General features: G+C 42.8%; 1 protein-coding gene across 1 annotated transcript in view; it reads right to left on the bottom strand.

Moving 5' to 3' along the window:
- Positions 1-14954, bottom strand: part of TRPC4AP (transient receptor potential cation channel subfamily C member 4 associated protein) — a 51663-nt gene extending 36709 nt beyond the window's left edge. The window contains exons 1-6 of the mRNA XM_024194561.1: positions 14872-14954; positions 14456-14572; positions 8522-8579; positions 7490-7545; positions 5524-5652; positions 3853-4054 (exon numbers count right to left, since the gene is read on the bottom strand). Coding sequence (XP_024050329.1) covers positions 3853-4054; positions 5524-5652; positions 7490-7545; positions 8522-8579; positions 14456-14551 — 541 coding nt within the window. The 5' untranslated portion in view covers positions 14552-14572; positions 14872-14954. The remainder of the gene's footprint in view (positions 1-3852; positions 4055-5523; positions 5653-7489; positions 7546-8521; positions 8580-14455; positions 14573-14871) is intronic.
- Positions 14955-18711: the final 3757 nt, after the last annotated feature.

The following is an 18711-nucleotide window of genomic DNA, read 5'->3' as shown; positions in this document are numbered from 1 at the left end:
CAAACCATCAGGGACTTTAAATGTAAGTTCTATATACAAATCTCTCAGCTATTTGTTTAATTGAGTATACTTAATAAACGAGTCATTATACCAAAAAACTGAGGTCAAAACGTGAACCAAGATTTCGCCTATTATGATTTGAAACTCCTTAAAATACTCAGTACTCAACATTCAGTTTTATTACGAAAATGCCAACTCAATCTGAAAAGCAGCACACGTGTGGCTTCAAGATTTCCAGCAAGAATTTAAGATTAGACAGATTTTTGAAGTTTTGCCCAATACAATTTCTAGTTCAGACTTTGGTCTAGACTGTTCTCTTACAATCGTTCTCACCTTCCGATATCGAATATAAAAGGGTACTTCACATAACGTGGAAAATTAACTCCTGAAACTCTAAAGAAAGAGGCATTCTATTTAGATCACAACAGTGTCTTCATAAACATGACTAAATGCAGGCTAGAAATCCTAGGTCCACAAATAATAGTGGTAATAGGTAACCGTTATGCTCTTCTTGATACAGGAGAGAAGGAATCACCCCCTAAAGTAAAGGAGGAGAAGCCTCGTACCCCTAAGGCTGGGAGGTCTGCTGCCACCACTGCGACTAGGAAACGTAGGGTAGTGGTGGTCGGAGACTCTCTGCTGAGGGGGACGGAGGCGCCCATCTGTCGCCCTGACATTTCATCTCGGGAGGTATGCTGCCTGCCGGGAGCCCGTATCCGAAATGTTACGGAGGCATTGTCGAGGATTATCCAGCCCTCTGACTACTATCCCATGCTACTCATCCATGTGGGCACAAATGATACTGCGAGGTGTGACACTGAGCAGATCAAGAGTGACTACAGGGCTCTGGGAGTACGGGTGAAGGAATTTGGAGCACAGGTGGTATTCTCTTCGATTCTTCCTATCAAAGGTAGGGGCCCGGGCAGAGACAGATGCATCATGGAGGTGAATGCCTGGCTGCGAAGATGGTGTCGCCAGGAGGGCTTTGGCTTCCTCGACCACGGGATGCTATTCGAGGAAGGACTGCTAGGCAGAGATGGCGTTCTCCTTTCGAGGAGGGGAAAGACCCTATTTGGACACAGACTGGCTAACCTAGTGAGGAGGGCTTTAAACTAGGTTCGACGGGGACAGGTGAGCAAAGCCCACAGGTAAGTGGGGAACATGGGAGACCTGGGAGATGGGTCGGAAACAAGAGGGAATGTGGGCTATATTGGCAGAGAGAAAGGAGGCTCAGGACAAAACTGGCGGGCAAGATCAAACCAGTATCTTCGATGCTTATATACAAATGCGAGAAGTATGGGTAATAAGCAGGAAGAACTGGAAGTGCTAATAAATAAACACAACTATGACATTGTTGGCATCACTGAAACTTGGTGGGATAATACACATGATTGGAATGTTGGTGTGGAGGGGTACAGCTTGCTCAGGAAGGATAGACAGGGGAAAAAGGGAGGAGGTGTTGCCTTATATATTAAAAATGTACACACTTGGACTGAGGTGGAGATGGACATAGGACCGGAAGTGTTGAGAGTCTCTGGGTTAGGCTAAAAGGGGTAAAAAACAAGGGTGATGTCATGCTAGGAGTCTACTACAGGCCACCTAACCAGGTGGAGGTATCTGAGCATCTAGCTATTATCTTTGGAAAATCATGGGAGACGGGAGAGATTCCCGAAGACTGGAAAAGGGCAAATATAGTGCCCATCTATAAAAAGGGAAATAAAAACAACCCAGGAAACTACAGACCAGTTAGTTTAACTTCTGTGCCAGAGAAGATAATGGAGCAAGTAATTAAGGAAATCATCTGCAAACACTTGGAAGGTGGTAAGGTGATAGGGAATAGCCAGCATGGAATTGTAAAGAACAAATCGTGTCAAACCAATCTGATAGCTTTCTTTGATAGGATAACGAGTCTTGTGGATAAGGGAGAAGCTGTGGATGTGGTATACCTAGACTTTAGTAAGGCATTTGACATGGTCTCACATGATATTCTTATCGATAAACTAGGCAAATACAATTTAGATGAGGCTACTATAAGGTGGGTGCATAACTGGCTGGATAACCGTACTCAGAGTCTCGTTATTAATGGTTCCCAATCCTGCTGGAAAGGCATAACGAGTGGAGTTCCGCAGGGGTCTGTTTTGGGACCAGCTCTGTTCAATATCTTCATTAACGACTTGGATATTGGCATAGAAAGTACGCTTATTAAGTTTGCAGATGATACCAAACTGGGAGGGATTGCAACTGCTTTGGAGGACAGGGTCATAATTTAAAATGATCTGGACAAATTGGAGAAATGGTCTGAGGTAAATAGGATGAAGTTTAACAAAGACAAATGCAAAGTGCTCCACTTAGGAAGGAAAAATCAGTTTCACACATACAGAATGGGAAGAGACTGTCTAGGAAGGAGTACGGCAGAAAGGGATCTAGGGGTTATAGTGGACCACAAGCTAAATATGAGTCAACAGTGTGATGCTGTTGCAAAAAAAGCAAACGTGATTCTGGTATGTATTAACAGGTGTGTTGTGAGCAAGACACGAGAAGTCATTCTTCCGCTCTACTCTGCGCTGGTTAGGCCTCAGCTGGAGTACTGTGTCCAGTTCTGGGCACCGCATTTTAAGAAAGATGTGGAGAAATTGGAGAGGGTCCAGAGAAGAGCAACAAGAATGATTAAAGGTCTTGAGAACATGACTTATGAAGGAAGGCTGAAAGAATTGGGTTTGTTTAGTTTGGAAAAGAGAAGACAGAGGGGACATGATAGCAGTGTTCAGGTATCTAAAAGGGTGTCATAAGGAGGAGGGAGAAAACTTGTTCACCTTAGCCTCTAAGGATAGAACAAGAAGCAATGGGCTTAAACTGCAGCAAGGGAGGTCTAGGTTGGACATTAGGAAAAAGTTCCTAACTGTCAGGGTGGTTAAACACTGGAATAAATTGCCTAGGGAGGTTGTGGAATCTCCATCTCTGGAGATATTTAAGAGTAGGTTAGATAAATGTCTAACAGGGATGGTCTAGACAGTATTTGGTCCTGCCATGCGGGCAGGGGATTGGACTCGATGACCTCTCGAGGTCCCTTCCAGTCCTAGAATCTGTGAATCTATGAATAGTGATAAATCCACACGTAGCTCTTACATAGCCCTTCACAAGCACAGCTCACTTGGAAACTGTGACAGAGGTCAATGAGTTGGCTCACAGTCACAAACCAAGTTAGTTCAGGGACAGACACAGAACCTAGGTCTGCTTCCGAGTCTAATGTTCTAATGCTCTATGCTACCTCCTCATCAGTATGTATGAAATAGATCGAGAGTATCCCTCCCCAGGGAAGTTGTATTTTCCCCCCACACTGGCATAGCAATTGGTAGGTGACTGTGGCCAGAACCAAAAACTGGTATTAAAACATTTTTTCCTTAGTGAGAGAGGAAAAGACTGACATATTGCTCTACAGCAAGATACTGGATAAACCCATCTGACACCACTGTAAATGTTTGCCTGGATAATAGACAAGCACTGGCTACACCTATGGTACTGAGACATTATAGCCTGTCACAGCATCAAAACATCTTCCCTCCACAGCAACCATCAATACCTACTCAACTAACTTCTAGGGTGCATGTGAATCTATGACTATTATAACCATCAACAAAAAAGAACAGTTTAGTTTGATGATGATAGTTTTGGTAAGAACCTCCATGGAATGCAGAATTAAAGAAATAAGCATCATAAATGCAGAAGGCTTACAATATCACAATACAGAAGCCTCAGACTCTTGACAGGATGGACAGAAGGTTTATTACTTCCTTTTTGATTCCTCTGGACTTGTGTTTAGAATGCAACACTCTAGTAACTGGGACACTTTACCTTGATTAACTTCAGCTCGAGAAGGACCCAAATTTTTTTTCTGCTGTGCATTTTTAGCAAGAAGCGTGTGTTTGTCATCACTCCCTGTGTCAAGTTCTGAAATTGTGACTGCAAGGATCCTACAGAAATTGGCAAGTTGCTGTTGATCAAAACTGGATACTAGACTTGCAAGATTGGGAATATCTTCTAATTGTATCATTTCCTATAGAAGACAAAACAATGCATTGATTGTTTGATGTAATAAACAAACAGTCTTTTCACCAAAATCAATGTTAACCAAGGGACGATATAAAAATTAAAGAGCCTTCCCCAACAGGATTAAATTGTTTTAAATTTAGTCAGACAAGGGTAGATGGGTAGCAGAAGTTCCTCAGAGTTTGAAAGGGGCTGTGAATCCCAACCTAAGGCTAAGATCCCACATGTTCACCAATTCATGAGAGAACATTATTCTCAAATCATTTTCCTAAAAAAAAAAAAAAAATTGTGAAAAAATAAGTATTAAGCCAATTTTAGCTATTTTAGCTAAGTTTCAATATTTTGTTTGTATCCCCAAATTTATTGAAGTTAAATGCATCTATAGATGGACTGCGCTGTCGGATATTTTTAAATTATAGTTTCATCGGTGATAAGGGAAGATTCTGAGAAGTAACCAGAAGGAAGGATCAGACAAGTGTCTAAGCATCCTTCAGAAAAGGTAAACATCAAAATATACATCTTAATAATTAGTCAGAATTTACATAAATATTGAATTTCAGGAAAAAACTAACCCTATAACCCCAAAACCCTATCTAGAAGGCAGTAATTAGCCGGACACAAGTCCAATTACTGTATTTCACTGCTGCAGAGATATTAGCAGAGGAAAGGGAATAATTAGGTATGCAGCAGTGACACCCGCTAAGAAGGGATACTGGTCATATTATTCAGGACTACCATTTAGAATTTATTAAATGAGTACTACAGACATTTTTAAAAACAGAGGTTTTGGAATTAGCAGGACTCTCTGCATGAGAACCAGGGAGTAAAACTGACAAGCATATTTTCATTGTTCAACCTATTATCTATGCTGTTTCAACTTTAATAGAACTTTTTCTTAACATAAGGAAGCTTGGCTACCAATATTTTAAATATTACATCCCTTTAAGGCAGAACTGTTGTTCTAATACCCAGTGACATTGCACAGAGTCCCGAACATTAAAATTAGAGCAGACTAAAAGCCACCACATGACTGACAACTTCTAGCAAAAAGACTCCTTTTAGGTCAATTTGGAAAGCAGTTTAGTCTGACATATGCATTCTTCATTACTTAGTGATGAGAATGAAATTCCCAAAGTTAAGACAGAGAAGTACATCTACTTTACAAATGCAACGGTGTCAAGAGACACCACATACCACATTGGTCCCTGACTTGAATATAGCACCTAGTATAGATGAGACCTTAAATGTATCCTGCCCAAGGTTTTACAATGGTTATATGTCTCCAACAATATTTTATTTGGAACACTAAATAACATGGTAACGAATGGCAAATTTTCTTCAATGCATGTTCACAAAAAAAAAAACAAAAAAAAACCCCACCAACTATTAACATAGCTGACTTTTCCCCTCTAGCACACAACCCTGAACAGTTACCTGAACAGTTACACAACCACGATTATAGAAACATCCACAGACCTTTTTAACTCCTAGGATATCTTCAATAAGCGTTGCTGTTTGCAGAAATGTTTTTTTGTTTGTCATCAATGTAAACAGGAACAACACAAAATCATTTCTTTCTGCCAATCGTTTAGTGACTCCTTCAGTCTAGAAGAAAGCGAGGAATGGTAAAATACACCCAACAATGGCAGGCGGCTGCACTGGCAAATCAGATGTGATAATCATACGTAGCAAGCCAGTTTCACAAACACTCTCTTGGTTACCTATTTGGCAATTCCTAGAAGTTGGTGACATGCTGTCCAGGGAGATGAACAATTCAGCTAATCCTCATGGGGCCTGCCGAAACTACAGGTCCCAGCATGAAAAACTCCATTTTGACTTGAATTGTTTGCCTGCTTGGAACAAGATTAAATGTTGCACAGCTGGACCCTGCATTGCCTGTGGGCTTTAGCTCTCTATTGGATCTGATAGCAGTTGCCTTAATCTCTATTTTAGGGAAATTAGATGTGGCCCTCAGTCTCTTGTCCAAATGCTAACATAGTTCTCAGTTGAACAGAGTTTTCTCAAAGTTTCCACTGACTTCAATGTGGCCAGGATTTCACCCTGATCACTGGTTGGAGTAAGGTTGCTCTTTGGTTTAATTCAGTATTTTTTATTCCAGAAAACGTTACCCCAAATGGTCAAAAATCTGTCTGGTCAGAGTTCAGCAAGACTGACCATGTACTAGTGGCCGTAGCATAGAAACAAGACCTCAAGAGGTCATCAAGTCCAGGCCCTTATGCTGAGGCAAGGCCAAGTAAACCTCGACCATCCCTGACAGGTGTTTATACAAACTATTCTTAAAAACCTCTATTAATATGGTATTGATCAAATGTATTAGATATCAGCATAGATATCATACCTAGATATAAAGAGAATTAAACCAGAACTGCACCAAGACATTAGACAGTCTTACAATCCTGAAGCAACCCTCCATTCAAATCCATCCCAATAATCCAGAGAGGGCACTACAATTGAAATGAGTTAAGTCAGCCAGCAGCTATTCTATGGATTGCAAATGCGATCATTTTTAGATTAAATGCAGCTATCACAAACTACCTCTATTTTTTCCCCCTTAGTAGATCAAATAATGAATGCTCAAACACCAGCCCTTGCCACTTTTACAAGGTCTCTGTACTGTTTAGAGAACACGGTGTACTAATACTTTTGTAATGTTAAGAGAAAGTCAGTTTCCCTAAAATGGCTCCAACTCAGTGATTACATGCAGCATTTCATTAAAACTACTGTATTTTAAACGTGCTCTCAGGCTTGTGATCATTTATCCACTAAAGGGTGATGACTAACTATACAATATTGAAAATACATTACTTATGGACAGTGTTTTAATAATTAGATATGCACTTTAGGCCTCAATTTTTGAGCCAAGTTCTCTATAGACTTCTAACCTGCAGCCCTTCCTCGGCACTCAGGCTCCAGTGATTGACAAAGGATGTTCTGCATATGAATTGTCTGCAGGATCAGGCCCCTAACACCCTTGGTTGACTAGGCTATTGAACGGTGCACAGGCAGAGATGCTCAAATTAAGATGTGGGCGTACATTTTTCTAGTTTTGATATTTCTGTTTCTAAGTACAAGAGCTGAAAATAGCTCTCAGATGGGAACATGAATATGTACAAATGTCCACAATAGTGTGTCAGAATTACTGGGCACTCAGCTACTGCAGTGGTGCATTATAGAAAGCCCTATAAATAAAACACTACTTAGACAAACGCCCAAACACAGAGAGTGGCTGAATATAGTAGGTCCAGATATGTAACCAGACTTTGGAAAATGTTGCAAACTAGAGTTGCATTATGTCTTTAAATTATGTTTTAAAAGCAAATAGGCTTTCATTCCTGGGGTACGTGCAGCCAATGCCGAAGCATGGAACATGTTTGTTTGCCAAGAAAAGGAACATACATATTTTTAAAAAGGTAATACTTACACATATGCAAGTGTTGTACAATATGCTTAAGCAGTCCTTGATCAGGTCGTCACTTACTACAAAGCAAAAGTAAGACCAATTCATTAGTTTCCAGAACACTTAATTTCTATGCTATAATCAGAGCACTGTGTATGACATTTTAAATATTCAATTAAACAGCCTGAAACGGATATGCAAAGAAATTAAGCTGCAATTAGCAACCAGTTAGAAATGATTAACGAGATACTCGACCACTATAGTCCAAGAGATTTAATGGCCTGAGGACGTGTTATAGGGCATGCTAATTCTGACCTACGTCCAAAAAACATCAATCTTCTAGTCTTTCCCTCCTCGGATTAACCACAACCAACTAACATTGTTTCAAAGAGGACACATTTTCCCAGCATAAACAAAACCTTTGACAGATTTTATCTTGTTATTTCACCTGTGAATCTCAGTTTCTTCACTTGAGAAGTGGGGAGGATATCATAATACTTCTCCTTCTCAGAGGTATTGCAAGGGCCAGATAGTGTCAGGTAGACATGGAAGATGAAAGATACAAATATTGAGCCTACTGAGCTGCTCCAGCAGACAAAATGCTATTCTGAAGCAACTTGTTAGTTCACTTTGGCACACTCCCTTTATTATATAGTTAGGAAATTACTATTCATTACATGTCTGGAAAAATGAGATTCTCTTCACTGACTCACTCTAGGGACTGTACTCTAGGGACAACATTCTGGAGGGATTGAATAGGAGCTATATAGCCACCAATAACTTCAGTGGAAGTTTCTAACATTTGTTGACCTGCCAATGCCTGGAAACCAAATCTATGCACTGGAAAAAATATAGACACTAACAAACTATGCCTTAAACACATACTGACTATAATTCACCCCCTCAAATTTGCACCACAAAGAATGACTGACAGTTTTTCTATTTCAGGAATAGTGAATCATTTGTTTAGTAAAGTAAGGGTGAAAGATATAAATGGGGGAGGAAACAAGGAAAGACACTGAAAAACAGCTATTTAATCAAACCTTATCTACTTACTTTTCTGTTTCTTTTTCTGTGTAATAAGAGTTGGTCTCATAAGAATTTCCACTAGAAGCTGTGAAAATAAGAGAATGAACTGAAGTGTAGAGTCATTTTAACAGACTCAATCAAAAAGCCACCCAAGACCCATGGATTTTATCATCTCTAAATAGCAAGCCCCAAATCAGTCCGATTTCCTAAAGAACTGTAGATAACAGTGTGAGTGAACCACTACAAACATGGCTGCCTCAATGTACCTCCTTTCTGGTTGCATGAAATATCACGTGGCCTGCTGTTAAGCTATTGATCTGGTTTTGGAGAAAGTCAGGCACTGCAAACGCACTTGGAGCGCTGCACACATTCATACACATTGCATTTTCCAAGAACAAAATAGCAAAGATAGCACATGGCACTATGGGATCCCACTAATGATTGGCCCTTCGGAACGGAAGTTATAAACATATTAAATGAAGTATTTCAAACTTACCAAAGTGTTTTTTGAACCAAGTGTCCTTTTCCACCCCCAAACAAGATCCCTTTTAACAGCTATTCAAGGTCACAGATTGCAGGAATGCCTAGCCCACCAAATTTTAGCATCATTTCAATTCTACGGGCAATCACCCACAGCCATTGCCCTTACAACTGGAAGCAAAAAGAATTTTAGATAAAAAAAAAAAAAAAAAAAAAAACACGTTTTCCCTGACTGATTATGATAATTAGAGCAAGCTGATTCTCCTCCTTAACAGTGAACAAAGGTAACTAACAGGAGAGATTTGGAGGGAGTTTAGAGAAGGAGCATGAAAGGCTTTCCTTCCAGGTTTAACACTCGAGATTTCAAACTGCTTAGTGATGCAACAGTGGTGGTGACCTGCTACACATATGTGCCATATTCTCTTTCCTGCCTGAAGAGGGAAGGGATTTCCTGTGCATGAAGTTCAAGTTGGTGGCTGTGCTGCAGGAGAAAATTCTTGGATTGGAGCAGGAGTAGGGATGTTACTGAGAAACAGAAAAGCTGAGTAGTTCCCTAGTCAACCAGTTTCACAAAACATCAGTACTCCAGGTCCTGAAAGAATACTGTTTGGGGGGGGGGGGGGGGAAGGGAATGTGTCATCAGAGCTGCTATTTCCCCTACTCTCCTAGCCGAGGTGATCACCACCAGGAAAGCCGTTTTCATTGACGGGTACGTAAGCGAACAGGTAGCCATGGGTTCGAAGGGAGATCTAGTCAGGCTTTTCAATATTAGGTTTAGGTCCCATGTTGGGGTGGGATGTCAGGGTTGGGAGAAAAGATTTACTATGCCCCTGAGGAATTGTTTTGTGGTAGGGTGTGATAGCAATGAGTATCCCTCTACTTGTTGGTGAAAAGCTGCTAGGTGGACCCTGAGTGAACAGAGAGAGAGAGAGAGACCCATTTTTTTTTTTTTAAGAGTCAGTACATAGCCTAGGAACTTTGGAAGAGTAGCAGATGTCGGAGAAATTTGTTGGGAATTACACCACGTCTGAAACCTGGACCACTTTTGCAGGTAGAATACGGAGTGTTGTGGATTTTTTACTGCATAGTAATACCTCCTGTACCTCATCTGAGCAGGAGCTTTCTATGCGTTGGAATCATGAAGGAGTCAAGCCTTGAGGCAGAGAATCCTCCAGCTGGAACGTAGAGTGCATTCTTTGTTTGGCGAGAGGAGGTATGGTGTGGACTGGAGAGAGGTCGGCGAGCACATCGCAAGTTGTGACAGGTAAGGGCACCAAGTCTGTCTCAGTCAAGTGAGGGCAATCAGTACAACATGTGGTCCTCCTCGTTTTATTTTTAATAGGATTTTTGACAGATGGGGAAATGGAGGAAAGGCATAGAGAAGGTCCCTGTCTCACAGAAGAAGTGTTGCGCTGGGAGTGTTGCCCCATCCCTGCTTTGGAGCAATGTCATGGACATTTCTTGTACAGGTAAGTGGTGAACAGGGTTGTGGTCTGTCTCTCTCCCACCTCCACCTCCCACCGCCTGAATAGGTTGTGGCTTTATCTCCCATTCATGGTCGTGTGGGAACTTGCAACTGAGACTGTCCGCTATAGAGTTTTGCGTTCCTGGAAGGTAGGCCGCTGATAGTGTGCTATGGGAAACGCACCAGTTCCATAACCTTGTGCTTTTGCGCAGAGGGAGGGTGACCTGGCGCCTCGTCAATATATGTAATACATACATACTATTTTGTCTGTTAAGACTCATGTGTTCCCTTGATCAGTGGGAGGAAATGGGTGCAGGTATTCCTGACCACCCTGAGCTTGAGGAGGTTGATGTAGGAGGATATCTCCATAGACGACCATTTGCCTTGTGCTGTAAGGTTGTTTAGATGCACGCCCCATCCCATAAGGAATGCATCGGTGGTCAGAAGTAACAACAGGGAAGTTTGCAGAGAGATCTCCTTTTTGCAAACATTTGCTGGGTTTTTCCACCAGTCCAGGGAGTTTTTGACCTTGGTGGACAGTGACAGGGGTTTGTCTAGTCTGTCTATTTGGTCTGTAGACTGAGCTGAACCAACTCTGAAGACACTGCACATGAAACCTGGCATGAGGTATCACCACTGTGCTGGCTGCCATATGTCCCAGGAGTTGGAGGCAGTGTCTGGCTGATATCTGGGGACTGTTTTCTACTGTCTATGAACGTGGCCAAGGTGCTGAGGCAGGAGCGTTTTGGCTTGTAATGAGTCATGGTGGGCCCCTATGAATTCCAGGTGCTGTACCAGGGTGAGGGTTGATTTTTGGACACTGATCTTCAGACCCAGTTCCATGAACAAGTCTATTGCAGTCTTGGTAATCCAACAAGCCTAGCTGAAGGAGCGGGCTCGGAGGAAACAATCGTCCAGGTAGGGGTAGGTCATGATTTCCTGGGAGCGTAGGTGAGCAGCCACTACTGAGAGGACTTTGAAGAATACCGTTGGAGCGGATGATAGCCCAAAGGGGAGTACTCTGTACTGACAGTGGTCTTGTCTCAGGGTAAATCTGAGGAACAGCCTGGGGAACAGAAGGACTGAGATATGGAAATAGGTGCCCCGAAGGTTGAGGGCCGAAAAATCAGTCTCCCTGCTCCAATGCTGGAATAATTGTTGCTAGAGTGGCCATCTTGAATTTTTGAACTTTGACAAACTTGTTGCGTGCTCTGATATCTAGTACGGGTCTCCAACCTTCCTTCTTGGGTATTCTGAAATAGCAAGAGAAAAAAAATCTTTGCCTTGTAGATGTGGAGATATTTGTTCTGTGGCTCCTAACAGGAGGAGGAGATCTATTTCTTGTTGTAGTAAACTCTCGTAAGAATGGTCCCTAAAGATGGACGGAGAAGGGTGTTGGGGACGGGGGTAGGTAAAGTGGATGGAGTACCCCCACTGAGAATTATTTCCAAGACCCATTGGTCCGATGTTATATGTTCCCAAGTGCTGTGGAATGTGGCAAGGTGGTAGTCAAATGGGTAGGATAGGTTGGTCAGCTGTAGTGGTTGAGGGGAAATGGTCGGTCGACACCTCAACTGACGTGTCAAAATTCATGTATGCAGGGGGATGGCTGTGACATGGAAGGCTGTGGGGGTTTACCATATAGTTTTTGCAAGGTCCAGGAGAACCTCATTGATAGGGAAGGCTATTCTGGAGGACAAGGAAAAGTGTAGGATGTCAAGGAGTTTGTGGTGAGAGTGTCCTTGACTTCCTCCAGGTGTATCTGCAGCATATCTGCTACCTTTTTGCCAAGTCCTGGAAGAGCTGGAAATCATTGGCTAAGGATGGTGGCGGACGCATGACTGCCTCATCCGGAGAGGAGGAAGATATTAGTTCTCAGTGTAACCTCTTCCTTAAATCTGTTCCTCCATAATCTCCTCTGGAGATTCCGAGGTTCTGGATGCCGTAGCCAAGGGAGAACGTCTCGGGGGCTCACAGGTGAGGCTGGAAGCCTGAGAAGTGTGGGGGCGATATGCCACCCAGTAGGGCCACTCAGGTGATGGGACAGAGTTTGGTGTTGGACCACCATGGCTGGCCGTATCATGGTGGTGATGCAGTAGGCTGAGGGTATGCTTGAGGAGCATCATAGAGAGCATGGGAGGAGTGGTGGGAGATTACCTCCTCTGGCTCACTGTCTGATTTGCCACTATACAGTGGCAGGTGCATGGCAGGGTACCGGAGAGGATTCCCACACTTGAAGAAGACTCAGTACCAAAGTCCGAGTGCTAACAAGAGGAGACTCTGGTATATCAGATACCCTGACGTCTCGAGTGCTGGAATTCCACTGGAATTGAGTGTGGACCGATCCAGTGCTGTTGGCAGTACTGAGGGAGTCAGGGATCTTGCCTGCACTGAACGCTCCAGTGCTTGCTTGCTCACTGATGACGGTGCTGATGGTACAGTGCATACCAGCAGTGTCTCCTTACTGGTGTGCTCTCCCTGCCCCAGTCTTTGTCAATTGGCACCGTTGGCTTGGTGCCTGTGCACATCAGGTCTTTGAGTGCGTCTATGGCACCTCCCTCTCCAGACCCTCATGAGCTATGGGTACCAGGCTTGGATTGTCTTGGTGCCAACAGTACCGAGCTTGCCGGAGATCTTTTGCAGCTAGCTCACGGCTCACTCTGGAGACTCACTGCTCTCTTTTTTAGATATCTTACAAGAGGGGATTTCTTCGACCCATAGTCCCTGGATGTTGAGGCCTATGGGGAAGACTCATTCCTTCTGGGTGACTCTTGGCATGGACTCAGGGAAGGTTGGCAGGCTGCCTTCATCAGGATGATCTTCTGTCTCAACTCCCTATCCTTTTGAGACCTTGGTTTATTAAGCCGTTGACAGAAACCACACTTCTGCAGAATGTGGTCTTCCCACGAGGCAGCATATGCAGCAAGAGTGTTTCTCTGCCACAGGGATGGCCTCCTTGCAAGAAAGGCACTTCTTGAAGCCTGGTGAGCTTGGCAAACCCTGTTAGAAAAAGGGGTCCCCAATAAACAAGGGGGGGGGCAATAAAGGGTTTTTCTGTTTTCAAAGAGAAAATAAAGAGAAAAAACAACAATTAAGACTGAAGGAGACTAACTACTAAAAATGCTAAAGAAGTTAACAATCATGAACAAACTGCTAATGGCTCTGTCCCTAGCCAGGGGCAACTGAGAAGGAACTGAGGGGGTTAGCTCCCACATGCTGGTTAGCCTTGTGGGGGGGCGCAAGGAGGACAGTGCACGTGCAGGTCTAATGGAGAACTTTAGTAGTAGTGTCCGATCAGTTGCATAGGGACACAAGCACACCTACGGTAGAGTATCCATAGAGACACTGTTCAAAGAAGTTCTGGCCTCAATCCCCAATTCTGCCCCCACTTCCCTACCACACAGCACAGAGATCCTTGGACAGAAGACACCCAAGGAGTGCCCAGTATCATTTGATTAGTTTGAAGAAAAAAAAAAAAAAAAAAAAGTTTTGCAGAACTTTAAGCATAAAAAGTATTGTTAGCATTTTCTTTTTTAAAGACAGTGATATTTGCTTCTTTTCACGTTACGTAAGTCATGTATGTAATCAAAAATCGATTTCTTTAACTTAGTCTGATATCTGTTTATCATTTCCAAGAATTTAGCTATTTTCTTAAACCCCACGGAAATATCAGGCAGCAATGTAAAAGAATATCATCTTTGTTATGTGCCCAAGAGACTGAACAGAAACTCACCAAGTCTTTTTATACCACATGGAAAAGAAAGTCCCTTGGCTTTTGAACATGTAATATCTTGGAAAGTACTTGCAAACCAAACTGAAAGCAGATGTAATCTTGTGGTGATTCTCTTCTGAAATCTCTTATGACAATACAACCAAATCATCTAATCATACGTGATTTGCATTTATAGTCCCTCCAAATTATTTGATTTAAAGACACTTCTCCTGTTTACTCTCGCTAAAAGCCTCAGGAGGTTTCTTGACTATAGCCAAGTTTAACAAAAACCCCAAACACTTACATCTACTCCTCCAAACAAATCAAACGTGTATGTGTTTGGGAAAGTGGATTCTTGAGCAGCTTTTCTATCCTCTGTGACAAATGCCATGGCCTCCATTGAGAGAAGTGGAGAAATTTCCTGAGAAGAGAGGAAAAAAACAAAAACAAAAAAACCCACCACATTCAGTCAACACGTTAGCAATGTACAATTTCTGTAACTGCCCTAGAATAACTGGATGATCAACTGATCCCTAATCGTGATTACATGCATTTTTACTTACTCCACTTCACAGATGGGCATTACTCCATATGCCCAATTTCAAGGACTGAAGCTACAACTGCATGAAGTCAAGTTTCTTAACATGCAACAGTTGAAGAAACTGGCTTCCAAGAAACAGGGTGGTATTTCAATAGAGTCAGTAACTGAGTATATATTACCTTGAGGATGCTTTGGCACTGAGAGAAGTCGCTGTTCGGATGGCTGTTCTCATACAGTTTCTGCAACAGCAGGGGAATTCCATTCCATTTTGCTTGTTTATCCCTTTCCTTTAACAAGGCTTCTGTGATCTACGACAAGGGAGAATACCATTGGCTTTCGGACTAACATTTGCTTATCCCTTCCCCATACTACATGCCACCATTAAGTGACCTCATGACTCACCATCGCTATGCTCCCAAATTTGGCGAGCTCTCGCTTATTTTACTCCATGTTAAACCACTGAACGTTTCTATACAACACAAAGGAATAATTGAAGGGGTTCTCTAATTTTGACATAAGTGAGGCATAAAAAGGAGAAAAAAAGAAGCTATATTTGGGTACCAAGTAAGATTAGTCCAGCACAAACAGAGTGAGAACACATCCGTATCAGAATACCCAATAGCAGAGATCAGCATTTCACCTCTGAAACCACTGGTCCAGGACCAGCATCTGAATAATCTTACTGGTCCTGAAAGGGTTCGTACTGGTTTGCCAAGGTGTTGTAGGCATTACAGGATGAGAGATCTTTGAGCATGGGTGTTCCTTAGTATATTAAATATTTCTTTCCACACTTTGTCTGTAAAAATCTCAATAGTTCCATTAAATTTAGTAAGTTCATATTTCTCCCTGTGACATTAGTAAAGCTTTGAGTCATATGTTGTTGCTGCCAGCAACATAAGCAGCTCTTGTTTCCTCTTTCAGGAATTACACAGGGCCAGTGCAGTGAAAAGAAGGTTGGAGTTAAAATAAAATTAGACAGAAAGGCTCTACCAACAGCAAGTAACAAGGAAGAATACCTACACTCCCCAAAAGTCCTTACCACTTCTTTGGCTGAAGTGATCCACACTTCCTCAAACTTTGGAAGTTCCCTCCAAAATGATGTACCAACACTGCTTTGAGTATTGTACTCGATAGACTTGGCTCAATAGGTGGGAGGATCGACAGCCAGGGAGATCAATAGGAAACAAGGTTAGTGACTTGGGAGGCTGCCTGAAACAGTGAAGCTAAATTCTTGCTGCTGGAAGATCCTTTCTATTTGTATAAGTTTTCTTTGGTCTTGTCTGAAATCTGATATCATAAGGTTCCCCTTGATTGTGGGTACAAACTACTGTTTCTAATGTCAGAAGCAACACTGGACAGATAGCTTTGCAGATATCTACGGCAAAAGATTCATAGTGAAGATGTAAACAAACTACTGAAGTTTTGTGGAACTACGAGAGGTTTTCTAGTCATCAGGTAACAAAAGTGACAAAAACAATCCAATGGAAAATTAAATTAAATGCCATCTGTGCTTAAGATTATCAGTTACCATATTACCTTTGGTTCACCCTCTCCCCCAAAGACCTCAAGGGAACATGAGCTACTGAATGCTAGAGTCATTAACACTTAGAGCTGAAATTTCAAGCTGCTTTCACAAAATAAAGAAGAGGCTGCTAAATTTATGCTGAAATTCAAGAGTGGGAGAGGAAGGATTCCGATAAATAGAGCCCTGCGCGGATACAAAAATGTGGATCCGCAACAGTCTTACCTGTATCCGCATCTGCGCCCACAGCAGCAAGCCGTCTCAAGGGCTAGCGACTGAGGGGGGAGGAGGGGACTGGGTCTTGAAGAGAAGAGGCATCACGAGGGAGTAAGTGGCAGCACAGGGGCGGGATCTCGAGAAGACAGGGCAGCGCAGAGAGGGGCTGGGGGGAAGGGGCATCGCATCACATGCTGTTCCCAGGAGCTTGCGAGTGATGGCACACGGCAGCAGCAGTGCGGTGTTGCGTCACAGTGGGGCAGAGGGGTGGGACATTGGGGCCCAGCCCTCTCCAATCCCTGTGGCTGGGGGCAGGCCCTGCTGCTCAGGAGCTGGTGGGCTGGGCCTGGGACTGGGAGTGTGGCCAGTGCTGCCAGGCCGGGCCATGGTGGGGACGCTGGCGCTGCCAGAGAGTAGAGCCCTGCGTGGTTGTATCTGCAGCCGATCCACTATCCGCAAAAATGGTCCGCGGATGCGGATATCCGCGGATTTGCAGGACTCTACATAGAAAACTATCATTGTTTTCTATCTAGTTTAAATTTCTCTCATGGCCTCTATCCCAGGTGATGCTCAAAATGCCTTAAAACCATTGTTACAGTAAGTTCCTGGCATTAGTTTATTACTCAATATTTAAATATATCTCAGTCTAAAGACATCTATCAAAAGCTCTAGGCACCTTTGGCCTATGTTTAACATACATACTGCAACTAGTATCCAAAACAGTAAACCCAGCATCCTTTCCAAAACCAGTGAGCCAAGATACCCACACCCACACTGTGCCCAAAAGACGGCCCTCAGCACACCCCTGCCACTCCAAAAGCTCAGGAAGAAAGATTGACTTTGAAGGTTAATACGGTTTGGCTGTTATGGACTGGTTTACTGGCAGCAGGGCCATCAGAAAATGAATTCCAAAGCCAGAGGCCCCCCAGGTCATCCTGGCAGCAGTCCTTCAAAGTCACCAGTCCACAAATCATAAAGTGGTAGGCCAAGCAAAGCAATGCCCTAATTCAACTCAATGGCATTTCTGTTTGTATGCAATACAATAACTTTGGGATTAATCAGATGCAATTTTCAAAAGTTTCAGGCAAGTTTGATGTTGATAAAAAAAAAAAAAAAAAAAAGACAAAACCAGAAAAGCCTATGGCCACGAAAACAATAGGGTTCTGTCCAGAGAGGGAGGGGCCTGGCTATAGTGGGGAAGAGGAGGGCTGTGCAGCTTGGCCTATATAAGCAATTACATATTCAACCCTCTAGTAAGTTACAGTGCTTTTCATGACCCATTTGAACACTGTGGTAGAGTCCCAGATTCTAAGCTGTTGTTTTAATGAAGGTAGCAATATCCTATACCTCCACCCATATGTGGCAGTCTTTCTTTAGTGAGCCACCAACATGCTCCTGTCCACATTCTGCAAGATAGAGCATTAATTGCACTTCAAGGAGTAGAAAAAGGACCTGCTTATGAAATCAAATTTGTTCAGGGATAGAAGCTTCTTTTCTTAGTAGTTCTTTTTGCTGGTTATGGCAGGAGGGACCACACTCAATAACAAAAGGCTGGATAGTGTTAATTGGTACCAACCTTGTCAACTATCCACTGTAGGAAAGCCTAAAGAGCATTGTAATCTGCTGCACTTGAGTCAATTTACACTATTCTCTAGCAGTTAGTCCAAAATAGAAAAGTGCTGTCAAAAATTAAATCTTATTTAAAGACCTTAATCCCAGCGAACCAGAAATGGAAGGGGTTGGGGGGAGAATTGGAGATAGACTTTCAAGATTAAGGAGATATTAAAAGAAAGGGTTATGAAGATTCTGAATGCAGTTTGATGCAGATTCCAGTAGGGATGCATAGCAGCAGAGAAAATACAGATCTTTCCCAGGGTGGACTACTTCTTGAGTGGATGGAAGGGGGAGGGGAAGTTCTTGGCAGGCTGTGAGGGTTTGATAACAGGGGCAGTGCCCCAAAATTAGACATACCAAAATTGTGATAACTGGGTCTATAAATTTGCCCTAATTGTGAGCTCAGCCGTGAGGAGTGTACATTCATAAAATGTCATAACCGCCTATAACAAATGTTGAAGGGAAAGTGCAAAAGTGAGACAGAAAAACTGAATTAGTCCAAACAAAAAAGGCCTACAGATCTAACTCAAGGACTGTATTATGGCAAACAAGAGAAGTGTAGAAACAGAAATCAGTAAACCAAAATTGGTGTGTCAGAAATTAGGCCTAATTGGTGGACACCATAGTAAGGCGAATGGGCTATTCCACCCATTACTCCCTTTAAGGA

The sequence above is a fragment of the Terrapene carolina genome, unplaced genomic scaffold, assembly GCF_002925995.2.
Source record: "Terrapene carolina triunguis isolate 2854851 unplaced genomic scaffold, T_m_triunguis-2.0 Scaffold233, whole genome shotgun sequence".
Taxonomy (NCBI): domain Eukaryota; kingdom Metazoa; phylum Chordata; order Testudines; family Emydidae; genus Terrapene; species Terrapene triunguis.
This window is presented reverse-complemented; position numbering and strand designations above follow the sequence as displayed.